Source organism: Rousettus aegyptiacus, unplaced genomic scaffold, assembly GCF_014176215.1.
Source record: "Rousettus aegyptiacus isolate mRouAeg1 unplaced genomic scaffold, mRouAeg1.p scaffold_m13_p_2, whole genome shotgun sequence".
In the NCBI taxonomy this organism is placed as follows: Eukaryota; Metazoa; Chordata; class Mammalia; order Chiroptera; family Pteropodidae; genus Rousettus; species Rousettus aegyptiacus.
In genome coordinates, this window is record NW_023416295.1 from 86826258 (window position 1) to 86844423 (window position 18166).

General features: G+C 36.2%; 1 protein-coding gene across 2 annotated transcripts in view; it reads right to left on the reverse strand.

Annotated features, from left to right (window-relative positions):
* Positions 1 to 2813: 2813 nt before the first annotated feature.
* The window catches only part of CNTNAP5 (contactin associated protein family member 5), a 723905-nt gene continuing 708552 nt past the window's right edge, over positions 2814 to 18166 (reverse strand). For both annotated transcript variants that reach the window (XM_016161356.2, XM_016161355.2), the window contains exons 22-24: positions 14506 to 14724; positions 12916 to 12987; positions 2814 to 10323 (exon numbers count right to left, since the gene is read on the reverse strand). In XM_016161356.2, coding sequence (XP_016016842.2) covers positions 10127 to 10323; positions 12916 to 12987; positions 14506 to 14724 — 488 coding nt within the window. In that variant the 3' untranslated portion in view covers positions 2814 to 10126. The remainder of the gene's footprint in view (positions 10324 to 12915; positions 12988 to 14505; positions 14725 to 18166) is intronic.

The following is an 18166-nucleotide window of genomic DNA, read 5'->3' on the forward strand; positions in this document are numbered from 1 at the left end:
AGGACAGTCAACAGGGACCCTAAGACAGAACGGGGAGGGGAGGGAGACAAGACGACGCAAAGAATGGAGACAAGACAGGCTTTCTGATCAAGTCTCGTTTATTAAGGCTCGCTGCAGGCTTATATAGGGCGTGATTGGGTGATGTTGCGTTAGCGGGGCTGATTGGCCAGAGGCATTCAGGATATACTGTGTAACACAAAGGGGCCAGAAGAAAAGACCCGCGAAAAGTCCCTTTGGCGGGAAGCGAGGCAGATACATCCAGGAGGTTTACGTGGCCTTGGTGGGAAGCCCTGCTGAGCAGCCATGTTCGGCCTGGCAGCCATCTTAGTCAAAACAGCCCCCGACACATTCAAAGCGCTTTTCAGCCTGATTCAGAAGTGTGGACACTGTGAGATCATTTACCTGATTGAATTTTGGTGCTTGAAAATATGTTTTACTTTTTTGAACCACGATTAAAAATAAAATCAATTCATATACAATAAACACTATGTTAAAATACCATTATTTCCCTTCACATATTATATATCTATTTGGATTAATAACCATCCTTTTGTCCTCTTTTAATTTATAGGCCTAAACCAAATACAGATCTGAAATGGAAGATAAGATTAACATAATCCTTCACTAACTTCTGATTTTATTTTCCAATTATATTTGTTATAAAAAGCAGCTCATGAAAAAGAGTAGAGAAACTAATGATTGTTTAGTACATGAATATTTTTTTAATCTATTGAGTGAAGAGGTATTGAACATTAGAGATGAGAAAGGACTCATTTATTTACTCTCCCTCAGTTACTAATTAGAAAAGATGGAATTTGAAGCTGTGACTGGCCTAAAGCCTATGAGGTCGGTTTCTCTGATACCACAAATTATTGTAAAAGTTTCTTTCAAGATAATAGCTGTTTCATTATTTAGAAACATTTAGCTTCTTTTTTGGGGGGGAGGGGGGTTCATCTCTAAAATTCATTGATGGCAAGGCCAAAACTAGAATTCGAGACCTTCTCATAGTCCATTTCATTTATAGACCTCTACTGAGCCCCCTTGCCAAACAAAGCATGCTTTTCTTTTCTATAACTCACTTTGTTAAATGACAGGAAGCATTTATGAAGAACTCCACTGACCACATCCTCTAAGTGGTTTTTGTGTATTATGTTGCTTAGTACTCAGATTCTCTGAAGCTTTTGCTTCTGTTTTTACTTTCCAATTTGCATCTGCAAAAACTAAGAATCATGGTGGTTTATTTATTTCAAGTCACAAAACTGGAGAATGAGATTATACGGGATTTGGGCCCCCGTTTGCCTAATTTACATGTCTATGTGTCTTAACCATAGACACATATTTATTCTATCCTGTCTCCATTCCTTCAGCTGACTCTAAATAATATCTCCTCCCCTTTTTTTCCCAAATAATATTTCCTCCCCACTTATTAAGTGATTCTAAAAAAGGTCATTGATATCTTAATCTTGATAAAGCTAATGGTGTTTATCTATTTTCATCTGACTTAATTTCTCGGTAGCATAAAGAACTGCCCACTTCCTTCTAATTAAGCACTTTATCTCGTGGGTTCCAATTTACCTAGTTTTTCTTCTTCCTCAAGTCTGACACCTCTCCTCTAATAGAGCACTGTTCCAGGCTCTATTTTCTACGTATACTAACAATTTAGATCAACTTGTCTTTTTCTTTCTCTCTGTTTCTCTCTCACCCCCCCCCCCACACACACACACACGCATACACACACGCATATATGTATATACCCATGCAAACATAGCCATATACACATATATGCACATATGTCTCCCAAGTGTCTCTCCAGACTAGACTGCACTCCTGAACTACAGGTGTATATCCAAATTCTGCCTGACATCTATGATTGTTTGTTACCTAGTTGGTATCTCAAACTTGAGGAAATTTCATATTGAACTCATTATCCACCCTTCCCATTTTACAGGCACCATTCTTCAAAACAAAACTATTTATTCCCATTTATTCAGCTGTGTAAGCCAAAAAATTATAATCTTTCTTGATCCTTTCCTACCCCTCACACTCTCCTTCCTATCTATTAGCAAGCCCTTTCAGTTCTGTCTGGACCCAGCTACTGTTACAATTTCTACTACAACACCATCATCCAGGACACCATCACCTCCCTCAGGCTTTTGAAATGGGTCTTAACTATTCTTTCCTCCTCTCCTCTTGTCATCCTATAGCCCATTTTTTCATTCAGCAGTTAGATGATTTTTAAGAAGTGAATCCGATAATGTCACTTTCTGTTTAAAACCCATGTTAATTTTTAATTTCTGCATGCCGACTACACAGAAGTTTTAATAACACCATATTGAATTCTGCTTCATGACAATGCATGTTTACTAGAGTCAAGCTGGGGTCAAGACTCTGTGAGAAGGAGAGGCATGGTGAGATAAGATATGCGGCTGCTATGAGTGGGCACTGATGAGGATTTAAGAGGCTCTGGATTTCATGTGGGAACCTAAAACCCAATGGCTCCAGGTCCCTCAATGTGGCTTTTGAGCAAGTCTTGGTGTTGGACCTCACTAAAAACAAAATCCCTCTCACAGTATAACTATGTTGTATTAAACACAGTTTGGTATTTTTTGTAAGTGTTTAAGGCAGGATAGTGTTACACAGGTTGAGACTGCTATTCAGAAAGAAGAGACTATGTTACTATTTCATATCAAGCCTTTGGGATGGGATTGGTCATAATAGGAAACTATGACTAGGCAGATGCTCATTAATATCTCTTAAAGTTTCACTGAAAGTTTCTACTTATGAACCTTCCAAAGAGTCTTTTACATATTTGAGCCAGGCACACAGGCCAGTGTGATTTGGCTGAGCAATAAGAGAGCTCATGACAACACTCGAAGGCCTGTTGAAATCAATAAACCCAGAGAGTGGGAGTTCCATGTTTTTCCAGTAACATCACAGGCCATGTTGTCTGGGAGCGAATGGTATAAGGACCAAGAATGGGGAGTAACTGTTTGACTCTTTATTGACCCAAGAAAACACATCAAGGCACATTTTTCTTCCACACAAAATCATATAAAATTTTCTCTTTATTAAATATACATTATTTACAGTTTAAATCTTTTTTTTCTGTACAACAATAACCATAGAAAACAAAGAAATCTAAGGCTAACTTTTATTCTTCCCCATACAGTGTATTAAGACATGTTACATGGTCTACAAAACTGACGGAACGAGGCAACATCACTTGGGATTCTGTTTTAGAAACAAAAATAGGAAGGTGAAAAGGAAAAACTAGATTCCAGGAGATCTACAAAGAGGTGACTTGTTTTGTGCTTTTGCCATAATAAAGAGTGTGACTTATATATTTGGTGGGGGAAGGTTATTCTTCATTTTATTGTTTAATTGTTAAAAATAATTTCCTTATTCTTTCTCATTCCTCAGAAAGAAGAACCACTACATGCCCGAGTGAGACTGATTTTCCATCTGAATTTAACACTGCTATGCTCTGTCATAGAGATCAGCAAACTACAGTCCTTGGTTTGAATCTGATCTGTTGCCTGTTTTTTATAAATCAAGTTTTATTGAAACATAGCCATGTTTATTTGTCTACATATGGCTGTGTTCCTGCTACAACAGCAAAGGTGAGTAGTTATAGCAGAAGCTGTTCATTTTACAAAGCCTAAAAGATTACCTAACTGACCTTCTACAGAAAAAAATGTCTGCCGACTCCTCCTTAACTTGGAGGCAGAACCTTGGTTCCACTTTAGCTGGCACTCCTATTCCCAATGACTACTGTGTAGCCTTTTTGCCTCTTCCAGTTGACTGAGGGAAGTGAAAGGCTAAGACAACATAGGATATTAGGAAGCCGGTCCACTACCGGATTCAGAAGGAAAAAAATCTTAGCGTTGGTCCTCACTAAATACAAAATCCTTCTCACAAAATAACTATGCTGTTTTAAACAAGGTTTGGTATTTTCATGTGTGTGTATTTAAGGCAGCATAATATTACACTGATTGAGATAGCTATTCAAAAATAAGAGGCTATGTTAATATTATATGTAAAGACTTTGTGATGGGGTTGGCCATAATGAAAAAGTATGACTAGGAAGATGCCCATTAATATCTCTTAAAGTTTCACTGAAAATATCTGCTTATGGGCCTTCCAAAGAGTCTACAGGGTGATACAATGCTCCTGTTGCATACATACAAACTTTCACATGTATTCTGAGGCTATTCTGGCATCTGAGGCATGGAAGAACATGATGCTATTAAAAATAAGACTGTATTTAATCACTAAAACAATTAGCTTCACTTTGTCATGACCTAGGATTACTCTCCTATTTTTTTTCTGCTATTTTGCAAAAGTTTCCCTGTGTCACCACAGAAAATAGAAGAAAACACAATTCTCAGAGAGTGTTAGATGGTGCGTTCCTGGAGTTAGTCACTTTCAAGGATGGAGAGTATCATACCTTTTTGTCATTATGGCATGTCTGTGAATGGCAGGACCAATGAAGGGAAAGTAAGACCACTAGACTGATCTCAGAATTCAGGGCTTCCACCCACTGGGCTTCCAATTTAGCATATTGGATCTAGGAAGCTTTCTGACCATTTATTTTCCTTAAGGTTGTATCTGCATGCTCAATCTGGGCAGGTGATAGCTCTAAAACATCCTGAGAAAATCTTGATGATATAAAAATCTTGAGAAAAAAGACGTGGTTGGAGTAGGGCTGGAAAGGGTCAAACATGTCATGCAAAGGGGAATAAAGAATTCCTCATGCAAACCCAAGATGTTGCCTCTTGTCCTAATGTTTGAGACTATGATCCAAACACACTAAAGTGGCTCCCAGTTAGGAGCTAGGAGAGTGGGAAAAGCTGCTGCCATTGATCCATGGTAAAATCAGTCCCTCCTCACCTGGAACAGTACCCAAGTTTTGCCACATATTCCCTCTTCCTCCTCAGCATGTTACCAGCAGGCATGGTCAGAACACCAAAAACAACTTTTGCCTTAATTTTTGCTCATGTCTGCTCAGCCACTTTGTAGACTATAAACACTACAAAAGACAGACAAGTAGCATATAAAGTACAACATTTCACTAAAAAAATGTGCTTTTCTGTTTTTTCTCAGAGTACCTTAGTGCAAAAGAAGAGAAAAATTACTTAACAGCAAAAGAGTTAAATATTAAAACCTCATATGATGGTTTCAAATAACTTAACTTAAAAGGGAATGTGTCTCTCTACTAAACAGATATGTATGCAGAATGTCCCAAAGAAAGCTTGAATAGTAGCCTTATTTTACAAAGCATTTGTATATCTGTGCATTTGAGCTTTTTTTCTCTTTAAGAGGTGCAACTATTTGGAATTTGTAAAAGCAGTGATGAAAACTAGGTACCACAACACTCTGCAAACTCAATAGCTTAACAAGTGTGTGGGTAAGGGATGGAGAGGGAGGTTAAAAAAGACCCAAGACCGGTGAAGGTAATTCAATTACACTTAGTGTCTTTTAGAGAAAACCTTTCAAACTGCTTGAGAGAGTGGAATAGCACTCAGTTATACTCAAAGTATTCTGAAAGTTTTGAGTTTCCTTACATTTTTTTCTATTAACCACCTTTGGATCTGTAGAAACAAAGAGCTTCTTTATCTATTTGGTCTACTTGTGACCTCCGGGACAACTGAAGAGGGAAAATGAGTAGCAGAGATAAACACAGTGTCTCAAATTCCCCTTTGCAGACTAGTGTTAAAGATGATTTGGTTGCATTGTAGTTATGGGAGAATTCAAATAAGTCAGGATATCAATGAACAACCTGTCAATAATTTTTATAAGAAAAAATTCAATGGTTGATTTCTATTTCCCTGAACATCTTGAAGAAGACTGCTTGTGGTCTCCCAGTACAGTTCTTCTAACTGATTGAGCTTTCTGAAGAGAACAGATATGTGTGACTTCAGGATTGAAAAAAAAATCACCCAGGGCACAGAGGTGAGAACTCATTTAGATATACAACAATGTTTAGTAAATTATTTACTCAAAGATATACTTCATGATCTTTCAGAGATCTTCCAAAGTAGAGTCAAATGGCTCGTCAGAACAAAAGAGGGTTTTAGGAAGAGCTGGAGTACAAAAAGACTCCTTAAGAATGTCTGGAAGAGCAATAGCATGCAATAGGTTATAACTAGATGTCAAAAAAGAACAGAAAAGAGGAGGAGGGAAGCAGAAGTGGAGATTGTTGTTTTCTACAGAAAAGAAGGTCCCTAAATTGTCACTTAGGTCTGATTGATGGTAGGGAGGGTTTTCAGAATCCCCCAACAGGAAGTGAAATGAGCAGAGAGAGCATCTGGCCTCCCAAATGTACTTTAAAGACAGGGACATTTATTTTTTCTGTCCCTAAAGATTCAATCTATTTCCCTCTGCAGAAACATATCTGTGTCAATATATATTTGCTTCAAGATAAAGAAGCAAAGCAGTTAATTGAAAATAAAAGTAATAAACAAAAAAATTACAAATATTTTCTAGAAATTTATCTGTTTATGTCTCTAGCAAGAGTTTTACAAAAATAATTGTGCAGGACCTTTGCTCTATATTCTACAGCACTTTTTGCATATCTCTATTACAACAATATATGCCTATTAAAACAAAACATACTAGACTTTGAACTCTCCAAGGGCAAGAACAAGATATAATTTATATTTTTACACCCTATGTCTAGCATAGCCCTTAGGATCCTGGGCATTCAATAAATACTTCATGACTGAATAAATAAAGAAGTCAATAATCTATTTCTTTTGTTCTGGCCCTGTTCCTATTACCTTGTGGTGGGCATGAGTCTGAAGAAGGTGGAAGTCTGGTTAGTACCATTTCTGTTATTACTAAGGAGAATAAAACCTATTTTAAAAAGTCAGCTCTAGGATCCTTAAGATAAATCTCTCATACACAGTTGAGAGTGAATAGAAGCAGCAAAGCTATTCATAAAAATATATCTAGAGAAGTGACAAATCTCTAATTCTCCAGAGGAATTCTCATAGAAACCATGGCAACCTAACCTATCCACATAATGAATGATGCAGTAGGTGTTAAATATTTCTTAGGGTAAGTGAATGTACTATTGCTTGCATAAATAAATATGTTTGTTGGTAGGATATCAATGAAACAGCCCCTTTAAGATGTGAATTGCACAGATATTTTTGGTTTTACTGTAAAGTGACCACATTTCATTAATTGTGTGTGTGTGTGTGTGTGTGTGTGCATGTATGTGTGTGTAAACAACAGTTGCAAATACCAAAGTTTAAAGTGGAGGATTATGGTAGTCCAATTGGCCAGAACATGCATTCAGAAAATCTGATTATTGAAGCAGAAAAAGGTGGTCAAGGAAGGATTAGAAGGCTCTCAAAGACTATTTGTTTTAGATTATAATTTTTCAAGAATTGAAACACACAACTGAAAAATTGCACAAAAATACATGGGATGTGCTACCATTGATGAAAAGACAGGCAGAGCTAGCACTTATTTCTAACCGAAAATCGTGTTTTCTTTGGAGGGAGCAGCTCACTTGTTTTCATGAACATCTAGTAAAAGTTAGAATGTTTTCTGATTTTATGAAATATTCCAACCCTGTAAAAATAATTCTGATGTAGCCCTGAGACTCTCTTATAAGAGTGACTTGCAAATTGCACTGTCTTAGCATTTGTCTTTAGGTCTATGATATGCAGTGTGTATGTATATATAGTCTACATATGCAGGGAAGTATGCTGACTGGTTTTCTAGTGCAGATGTGGCAGAAATGGAGCTTCACAATTCTTCACCCTATAGAACTACCTATGAACATATATAAATATACAAGAAAAGCAAGTACTCTGAGTTGGCCTTTCTAGTCCTCCATTTCTTCTACCAGCACTGTATCAGCAGAATATAATCTTTGCTTTTCAGATACTTGAATAATGAGGAGTTCCAGCTTTATGACTCACACCTTCCTTTTCCTTTCCATTTCATTATTGGAGATGCTTCAGGCTAAACTCACTATACTTCATAGTGACTTTTATCTCAGGGGACAAAGGACTATGCAGTCAATCAAATGACTGATTTATACAATGTTTTTATAGAAATAGAAAATTCAAAAGGGAAAATTGGAAATATGGGAGGACAAAGCAGGAAAAAACAGTATTTAAAGATATTTCCTTCTATTAATAGATCAACCATCTTACTAAAGCCAGAAGAAAAAAAAATGTGCCTTTGTTAGAATCTCTTTAAAATAAATTTATTGGAAAAAGAAAAATGGAAATGATGAAGTGATTAAGTAAGAATTCAGAGAAAAATTTAAGGAGAGAATATGTAATTAGAACAATATCTTAAGGTTGAGGAATATGATTATAAACTAAATCCTTACACCGCATTCTCTGAAAGAAGAGCCATAAATGGACCTGAAATGGGTGCAGTTAATGAGTTCCTCATTGCAAACCTCCTTATGCTGGACTGTGTTAAGTACTCAGAGGTGACAGACACACTAAGAACAAGATGGAATGCTAACTGTCAAGACTGTCAAACAGCGATGCGGTAATTGTTTTCCAAATTGAAGCTGTCTTATAAAAAGAATCAGCAAATACCTTTCACATCTGTGGATCATTATATTGGCAATCCAAGTATACTGGAGCATTTACATTGTTTTCCCCTTATCTTTTTCTCCAAGACAGTCCAGAGGCAAAGAGCAAGGCATATTGCTAGAGCAAAATCATCAGGATTCTTACCATCACCTCCTGAATGAGCTCAAGATGCCTTCCTGAAGGAATGCTTGTGTATCTTCTATGCTTTGTTATCAAAAGGGGCAAAGACCTAGGGTTTGTCACTACCTCATCTGGCAACTTATGCTTATAAAAAGGTGTGTGTGTGGGCGCGCGTGCATGTGCACGTGTCGTGCACAGCTTTATGTACATAGGATGTAGCAGATTTGAAAATGTGATGAGCTAGCTATAAAACCTAAAGGCTCTTCTCAAGTTAAGCGGTGAGGTTTCACTGGAGCTTACCATAATGCCTCATGTCATTGCATTCTAAATCTCTTAGAAAATGGCTTGACGGACAGAGGTGGATCATTGTGTCTGTTCTGAAATGTAAAACCTGCAGCCATTTTCTTCACAAGATCTTTAGTGAGTAGATGGAAGGCAATAATTCTGCCTGGTATTTCTCTTCTTTTATGCAATTTTTTTTTCTTTTATTTTTTCCTTCTTTTTTTTAAAGCTAAGTTAAGATGACCTAATCTCTTTCAAGGAACCAGACTATTTTAGTCTTTTATTTGAATTTTTTTTTGTAAATATATTTATACCTCAATATAACAATCCCCAGAGTATCCTAGCTAACATTTCTTACAAAATTGGAAGAGGCGTTTTGAAGTTATGGAACATCTACTTCCCAGCAGCACTCTTATCTCCTAGTTTTAAGCTACTATTTTCCATGCTTCCCCTAGGTTTATGCTAGAGTCTGCTCTTCTCAAGTGTTGGACCTGGGAGAGTGTGGTAAGAAAGGAGCAAAGTGATAGCTCACTACTGTCAGGAATCCTATATTGGAAAATATTCAGGGGATAAGAGTCAGCATAAAAAGGGTTATGAGTTAGGTCAGATTCTTATGGTAAGGAAAACGAACAACAACAACAAAAAACTATTTTGTTCCCTTTAACATGCCAGTGAAGGAAATCAGGCCTCTAGCATCTTCTTTTTCTACCCTGAGTTCCCTGATAGGAATGAACTTGAGATGGGGGATGATGTCAAAGGGGACTATTATGTGCCTACGTTGCAGAGCTCAAATTCAAAGTAAGCCTGCAGATTGAATGGCTGCAGAACTAAAGAGTGCATCTTAGACAGTGGAAATGCAGAACTGAATATGCACATATGCACATGTGTGTCTTCCTTGTCTAGAGTAGTAAACTCAGTCTACTGAGTGATCATTATGGCCACAATAGGTTTGTCAAGAGGAAGACAATGGCCATAATTGCCTGATTTTCTGGGCTGAGTCAAGGGAATAAATACCGTGGTGAATGCAGGTATGTTCCAAAAATAAATGGCAAACTAATAAGAGAAAGAGAATGAACAGAATTAAAAGACAGGATAAAGAGGAGAGGAGAAAGAAAATAACACCAACAAAAGAGTTTTAGGTGACCTTGCAGTTTTTTTCAGATGAAATATTCTCGCTTACACTCGCTTACTGTGTTTTGCAAGTCGATGTCATTTCTAAAAGAACTGTCCAAATTTTCTGGATATTCTTTCTCCTTGATCTGGTTAGTACGAGGAGACTGCTTATGCTGGTAAAGGAATCGGGTCATGATGCCGATGATGGAGAAGGTGATGAATATCACCACTGCGATCACTCCTGTTGAGAAAGGGGATAAATGAGAGAAAGATATTATCACAGATCATCCACTCCAAAAATGTAATTCAGACTAGGCAAAAAGAAAAAAAAAAAGCAAGCTACTTAGGAGAAAACAAAACAAACACAAACTTTGCCACCCACCCAGAAATAAAGACCAGCTGATATACTCTCAATCTCCAATTAGTAAAATTTTCTTCCAGACTAGCTAGGGAGAAAGCAGTTTAAATCAGTGGTTTCATTTAATGAACTAAAAATACCATTAAACAAATATGAAATCAGACTAACAGTGTGTTTTTTATTAAATTTCTTCAAGACATGCTTGAAAGAACGTCGATCATTTGTAATTAGCACATTTCTTTGTCACCTTTCAAACAAGTGTTTTAGAACTACTTTAGCATCCTAGAAAATAATATTTAAATATCTCACATTCCAATAATGTTTTCCTGATGCAAATGTGTATATGGTATATGTTTGTTTTGATAAAGTATTTTATTAATAACAAAATGCTTACAAAACATTTAGGGCATTCCTACATTGTTCTGCACACTACTAGACTCAGGCCAGCTAGCTCACAGGTGGTATGCCTCTGTCTTCCAGAAACTCAAATTCAAAGGAAACACAAGCTTCTGTCCAATTGTATCAGATTCCCACCCCCCCCACTTTGATTGTATGTTATTTTACTAGACCTGCTTGGCAAGTTGCCCTTGCTGATCCTAAGGTCTTATCCCTTTGCCAGAAATGCTCTTGGAATGTATAGAGCAAAGTCAGCAAAGGGATGTTGAAAATGTGGATACTGCCAACTTTGAAAAAAGAGGATGCATCTACACATCAATGTTGGTTTCTCAAATTTAAAATATTTGAAAACTATTTATGATATTCAAAGATAAGTGTATTCATAATAAAGTATATATTCTGCTGATTTTTTTATCTAAGTAGAATAGGTATTGAGAAAAATATATTTATTTTCCAAAGTAAAATTCAAATACCCTGCATTATGATTTATATAAGCACGAACATTAGAGAGTTAAATACATTAAATGTATATCTTCAACCAGTTTGTATCAGAGCTGAGGACATGATTAAAACTGCTTATCTTTTAAAATATTTCTAAAGCAGTATGTGGTGTTTTCCCCAACTATTTTAGAACAAAGGCAGAGTAAAACCTCCTAAGTTAACAAACCTATGATTAAACTGGGTCATAGTGAATAACTCCCAGTAATGAGCTGAAGGTTTAAGAGATGAAATATAGAACTGGTTTCTACTTCTTCAATACCTGGACTATTCAGAGTTGGAGGCTATGCAGCCCTCCAGGAATTTTCCCCTGGGGTTGGGATGATTTTCCTGCTCATAAAGATACTCACAGGATCACATACATGGGTGGAGAAAAGTCAGCAGTCACAAAAGTCTTTTCTTCACTTGTCAAATGAGAAATTAATTAAAGGAAGAGAATCAGGCATCAAATTCTTTTGTATATTTTTCGATGCCAAACAAAAATCAAGTTGAACTCTTCCCTGAAGCAGACATTCAGGTCAGATGGTTTAAAAACTTCTTTAAGAAAAGGTCAGGTTTTTTTCTTTACAATCTCATTGTGATGCTGCACTTCTGTGCTCCCACAGCCATGCGTACTCCCCCTCTCAGAACACTATTCACTAGTTCTTTTGTTGCCTGTTTGCCCAGCCTGTCCCTCTCCAGGCCATGAGTTCTTTGAGAGCAATGCCTATGTTTCATCTTCATATTTCTTCACTGAGCACAGGCCCTGACCCAGAGCTGGGACTTATTAAACAGAGGTTAAATGAATGGATATTGCCAACTTTTAAACTGAGAACTCCATCTGATTGGATTCTAGAAGATAGGGATGGAGGCACCTGCTAGGACAGTGGTTCTTAGGTGGAAATGAATTTAGTTTCTAAGAGACATCTGACATTAAACAGGTTTGGGAGGCATTCTGTGTTGCAAGGATCAGATGGAAAAATCAAGGCTACTGGAGCCAAGTAGAGTCAGAATCAAAACAGGTGAGGCTGACAGGCACTGAGAAAATAGAAAATGGAAAGTCTAGGAAGGCTGGAGGAAGAGCTGAGCTCACAGCAGAATGGACAAGATCTGCATCTGTAACCATATGTGCTGCTGGATTCAAAACTACAGTTCATAGGCTTTCCCCCACTCATTAGATTCAACCCACATCACTTGGTAGGAAAAACCTGACAGGACTGCAGCTTTGCTCATCTGTCTGCCCCAATGTGGCTCCTTCCCCATATGTAGTTTTATTGGTTTGCTTTGCTTGCTTTAGGAAAACTGACAACTGGATGAGCTGAACACGATGCATATTGCCTGTCTCTAGTTAAATTATCCAGCTGTTGATTCAGTATTCAGCTGCCTGATGAATCAGAGATGGGAAGCATCCATGGAGCTGCTGGTGCTGGGAGAAAGGGAGCTTTTGATCATATAATACATATAACTATTCATGAAAAGGCTCACAGTCTTTCAGATAAGTGGGCACTGAATGGCCATAATCAAGGAAGGATTCAGATGAATTTCTCCAAAGTACAGAATTAAGTATGTCTTTTCTGCTTTCATCAACAAAGAATAGTTTACCTCCAATGACGGCCGAGTCACTTCGAACTGCATTGGTGAGTGGTTCTCGCTCATCTGTCTTCCCAAAGGGATCTGAAAGGAGTTAAAAACATGAGACTTCTCTCCTCACTCAAAGTCCTGGTAAAAGGTCTATAGTATGGAGTTGAGATGGCACACCTGAGGATTAAACCAGGTGTTTTCAAGTGGTTGTGAGTTGGGATTTTGAAAGGAACCCAAACACACACACACACACACACACACACACACACACACACACACACACACATACACATTTGAAGTACACTATTTACGCCCCATAGTTCCATAGTAAGTTGCAAGGTAAACGATTGAAAGAGATGATGGTGGTACCCTGTCTATGTCTACTTTGGCATGCAGCTTACCTCCCCCCCCCCCACCCTATAGTTCCTTTTTGCTTTCCTGGACAGTCTCTATGCATGAAAATGGCTTCCCAACTCAAACACACATATATCCCACTGCTTCTGCTTAAGAAGATTCTTAGTCCATTGACAGAAGACAAAAGTGCTGGAAATCAACACTCTTCAAGAAACCCTTATTAAGGAGAGAATTTTACTATATGTACATTATCATACATGGTATAAAAAAAGAGCATCAAGCTTAAAGGCACACAGATATAGAGTTTTTGCTCTGCCACTTGGTCTGGTGATACTGAGCTAGATATATTATCAAATAATCTTTAAATGTATTAATAGGTGATAATAACATCTATACATATGCATACAGTATGCATAAAATTTCCGGCACTTATAGCACCTATCATTATTGCTGTATAATTTAATTTTCAGAAAATGACTATGACATGAGTATTATTTTTTCTTATTTCACAGATAAAGGAATTAGAAACTATTAACTTGTTCAAAGTTTTACAGTCCATTCATAGCAGATTCAGAATTCGAATCAAGTTAGCCAAGTGTCACAATCAAGTTCTTTCTATTATAGTTCATTGCTGCAGGAAAACCCCAAGATTGGAGATGTATAGGCAGTAACAAAACTCAATCCCATCTCTTTGCTCAGAATTCATAACTTATTTGGCAATTGATTACCACGCCTATTTAAAACAATCTCAGGGACACTTCAGCATACCCAGGATGATGGTGACTAAGAAAAGATAAAAAGATATTTTAAGGAGTGGTAAAACAAAAGATATAGTGCTAGCAGACTTTCCTATTATTAAGAAAGGTGTATTTTAATCACATGACTTCTATTAGGTCAACAACCAGCCTGCCTTCCTGAGACCCAAACTCTTCAATCCTCAGAGAAGTAGTCACTTATATGGTAGTGACTATATATATATAGTGACTATATACACACACACACACACACACACACACACACTATATGTATAGTAATATATGCTATTATGCATTTAGTTCTAAGTATTCATCATATTAAAAGTAGAATTATATTAAATATATATGAAAATCACCCGTGAGAAATCAGTCATGATTCTTAACCACCTATATTTATACAAGGTAAGGAATCGAGTAACATTAGCTTTTAACTTAGCAGCTTCTCAAAAACATCAAGTATAGTACTCCTGAGATAAGTTCCATGGGGTATTCTCTTGTATACCTGATGAAGAATGCACTGTAGTCACTGCATTGACATCCGAATCCATTATAGAGCCACAGCTGGATTCTATCAAAGTTCCTTGGATAGTTACAGGAGCAATGGTGGCATGACGCAGAGCTGCCTTCAGTGGTGCTATATGATTGTACTGGACTGAAGACAGGCATCCAACAAAACCTAGAGTGTTTGCTTTAGCGACCTCAGGATCCAATCCAAGATTCTCTGTGGCATGAAAAACAGTTTGTTCGTTTTTTTCAAACTATGATCCATATCCTTTTAAAATAACATCTAAAATTATAGAAATTACCTTATGTTTTGAGTAAAAGAAATCACCCCCCCCCTCTTTCTTCATCTCTTCTTCCCAAACTCTCCTCCAAAATACAATTATCAATATGTCAACAACATATCATAAAAAAACTGTTAGGGCCATCTCTACTTTGAGAAACTATTTCAAAATTCTAAAATTTATTCAAATATTTTATGAGCTATATCAAAGACAATAAATATCTTCTACACTTTAGATGTTTTATATAAATTATATAATTACTTCCATTTACCAATGAATGCTAGTGATTAGTTCGAACATATTAGAATACTCATTATAACATTTAACTTAAAAATGTAGAAGGAAAAAAAAGTGTCAGAGAGATTAGAAGTCAAAGTGGTCCTCCCAGAAGTTTATCATGCTTAGTGTATTAAGCAGACCGTATAGACTGACCATCTAGATTTTCACCTGCTCAGTTCTGTCCATGGTATTCATTTAAGCACAATATTTTATAGCAGCATTCAACCCCCCAAAAGCATCTTTGAGCCTTTATAAATGATAAAGAAGCAATCATATATGATTTAAAGCAAGACTATATGTCTCATTTTTCTTCAAGATTTGTAGTAAGATTACTCAGAAGCTCATTTCTTCTAACGGGAATCATTTGAACAAATTGTTATGATGAAATTAAATAAAACTGTAATACACAATAAAACTTTTTTTCTTAAGGTATAACAGTTTTGACATAGGTAGATGGTTCAAATAGTTATTTTATTATGATAATCTGTTTTTCTTTTTTTCTGGAAGAAAGCGAGGACTTTTCTTTCTAATTGTATAGATTATAATTTATTTCAATTATAAATGGTGAAATGATGCCTCCATGCATTTCCAAACAAGTACTTTTTTTGGTAGCACTTAGGAAGAGATGCAATGAGAATATGGAAGAACATGAAAAATTACCATCTCTTAATAATGTCTCTTCTAGTTTTGCCCTCATTATACTCTCCCCCTTCAACAACCCTGTAAAGCTCATTAACTTGTCATTCTCACTAACTTGTCATTGTCTTTTCTTACAGGAAAAGGGAAGAAATCATGTGTATTAATTTACCTGGTCATTGTAACAAATTACCAAACAAATTAAATAACATGATTTTTTTTTGTCTTACAGTTCTGTACAAGTCTTGACATGGGTCTTGCTGGCTAAAATCAAGGTTCTAGCAAGGTTGCATTTCTTCCAGAAGTTCCAGGAAAGAATCAATTTTTTTTTCCTTTTCTAGCTCCATGTTCCTTGGCTTATGGTCACCTTCTTCTATGATCAGAGCCAGCGATATTGCATTTTTTTTTTGTGACTTTCTTCCATAGTAACATCTATGTATAAAATTCTCTTCTTATGCCTCTTTCTTTCAGTTTTAAGGATGCTTGTGATTAAATTAGGATCACCCAGATAATCTGGAATGATTTTTCTATTTTAAGACTAGTTGATTAGCAACATTAATTTTGTTTGCAAACTTAATTTCTCCTAGATACTAGACTAACATTCACAGGTTGAAGGTTAGGGCTTGGATGTGTTTGTTGATCATCCTTCTTCCCTGTCTATGTCTGAGAATTTTCAGAGTAATGATAATGAAAATCCAACAGAGATGTGAAGTGATACACCTCTTCAAGTGCAAAAGAACACTGGGGTAGGAAGAAAAACTGTCTTCCAAATATTCCCATGACTATCCTACAGTAGTGGTACATATTTGTTATGTTCTCTTGGAAGAATCACATACACGTATTTATTATTATAAGCTTTAAAAGACTTTGTCTCATAAGAGACTTCTCACATAGTGTTATGCAAATTTTCTCGATTAAAAATTTAAGACTCAGTGTTATTTGCTGAGTGGCACCAGAAATTAATGTAACCAGCTGTAATTCAGAATGCATGTTAGCTATGAATTGACAGTTATCAAGGGGTAGAGTTAGAGATCAGAAGTACATAGAGGAAGAGGTAGAAAAGGAGAAAAGTATAAATTGGAGTGAAGTTTTTGCATTGTCAGATTTTGAAGAAGTGGAAAGTGACATGCCATTGTAGCTATGTCCTGAGGGTCTAAGTCAAAAGTGCCAGATCTCATTCCAATAATTCAGTGAGAAAGAAGCCCATATTGTTGTCAAGGTCTTTGGAGGTCATCACTATAGCGATTGCCATGAATACAGACTCCAAGTACAAGAATAGGCACATGGATAAATTGTGGAAATGCTAGAAATTTACATTCTCTCCTTAAAGAAAGAAATGTTTTGAATAAAGTCTTATCTCTAAAGAAGTGTATTTCTTTTAGATTTATAATAAGAATAAAAACCTTGAGATGTTTCTGAAAAGAAATGAAGAAACATGAATTTCTGATGGGAGAAAATATCCTCAGAATGCAGCCTGAGACAATGATTTCTTAGATTCTTACATACATAGAGAGGCAAAAAAAAAAAAAAAAAAGTTAGGATGCTTTCAAATCATTTTTTCTTCTTATAATCTTGTTACAGCATGTGGTAGAAAGTCATTGTTTGCTAAAAGTATTTAAAAATGACAAACACTCAATATTCAGTAATCTGTTGAATAACTACTATATAATTATGCAATAATTGTTTTAAAAGTATTATTTATGTTTCCTTTCAAAAGTTATTTCATTTATGGCCTATTATCAAAATTTATAGATAGAGAAACTGACACTTGGAAATGTTAAAAAATGCACAGAACATCATATGGCAAAGTTGAGATTTCACCCAAAATCTTCATGACTTAAAATGTCAAAGCATATTGAGCTATGCTGCCTCCCTAAAAAACAAACAAACCTCTAAAAAATATCCTAGGTAAAGATATTTTTACAAAAATTAGCTAAGAAATAGATTGCAAGAAATAAGGAAAGCATAAGTAATGCTTCCACAAATTAGGAAAACTTTGTATTATATCAAAGACATAATGTATTCCCTTATTATATTCAATTTTTATGTTATATTCGCATTTGATTCATAAGGAACTAGGTGAGGGGATTATCGTATGCACTGAGCTTAAGAGTGACAATGGGAGACAAACTTAACAATAAGTGTGGATACTCAGAAATGGTAGAATGGGAATGCAGACAAGACCCCGTCATTGGAAAACACCACTATTCCGTTTCTCACTCTCCCCAAGATTTTCTGCTAACATATAAAAGTCCCGACCAATCAAGAAGAATTACAATGTTTTTCCTCATAATATACACCACCACTTTGAGAAACCACAGGTATTTTACAAAGAAAACCTATAGAATTTCTTATTTGAAATGAATGTAATTTCTCTTTCTCAACACTCTTTAAAAATCGCTGAAATATAGTTTGTGATTCTCATTAAATTTGATTCCTTGTCCCCAAATACTGATGTATAAG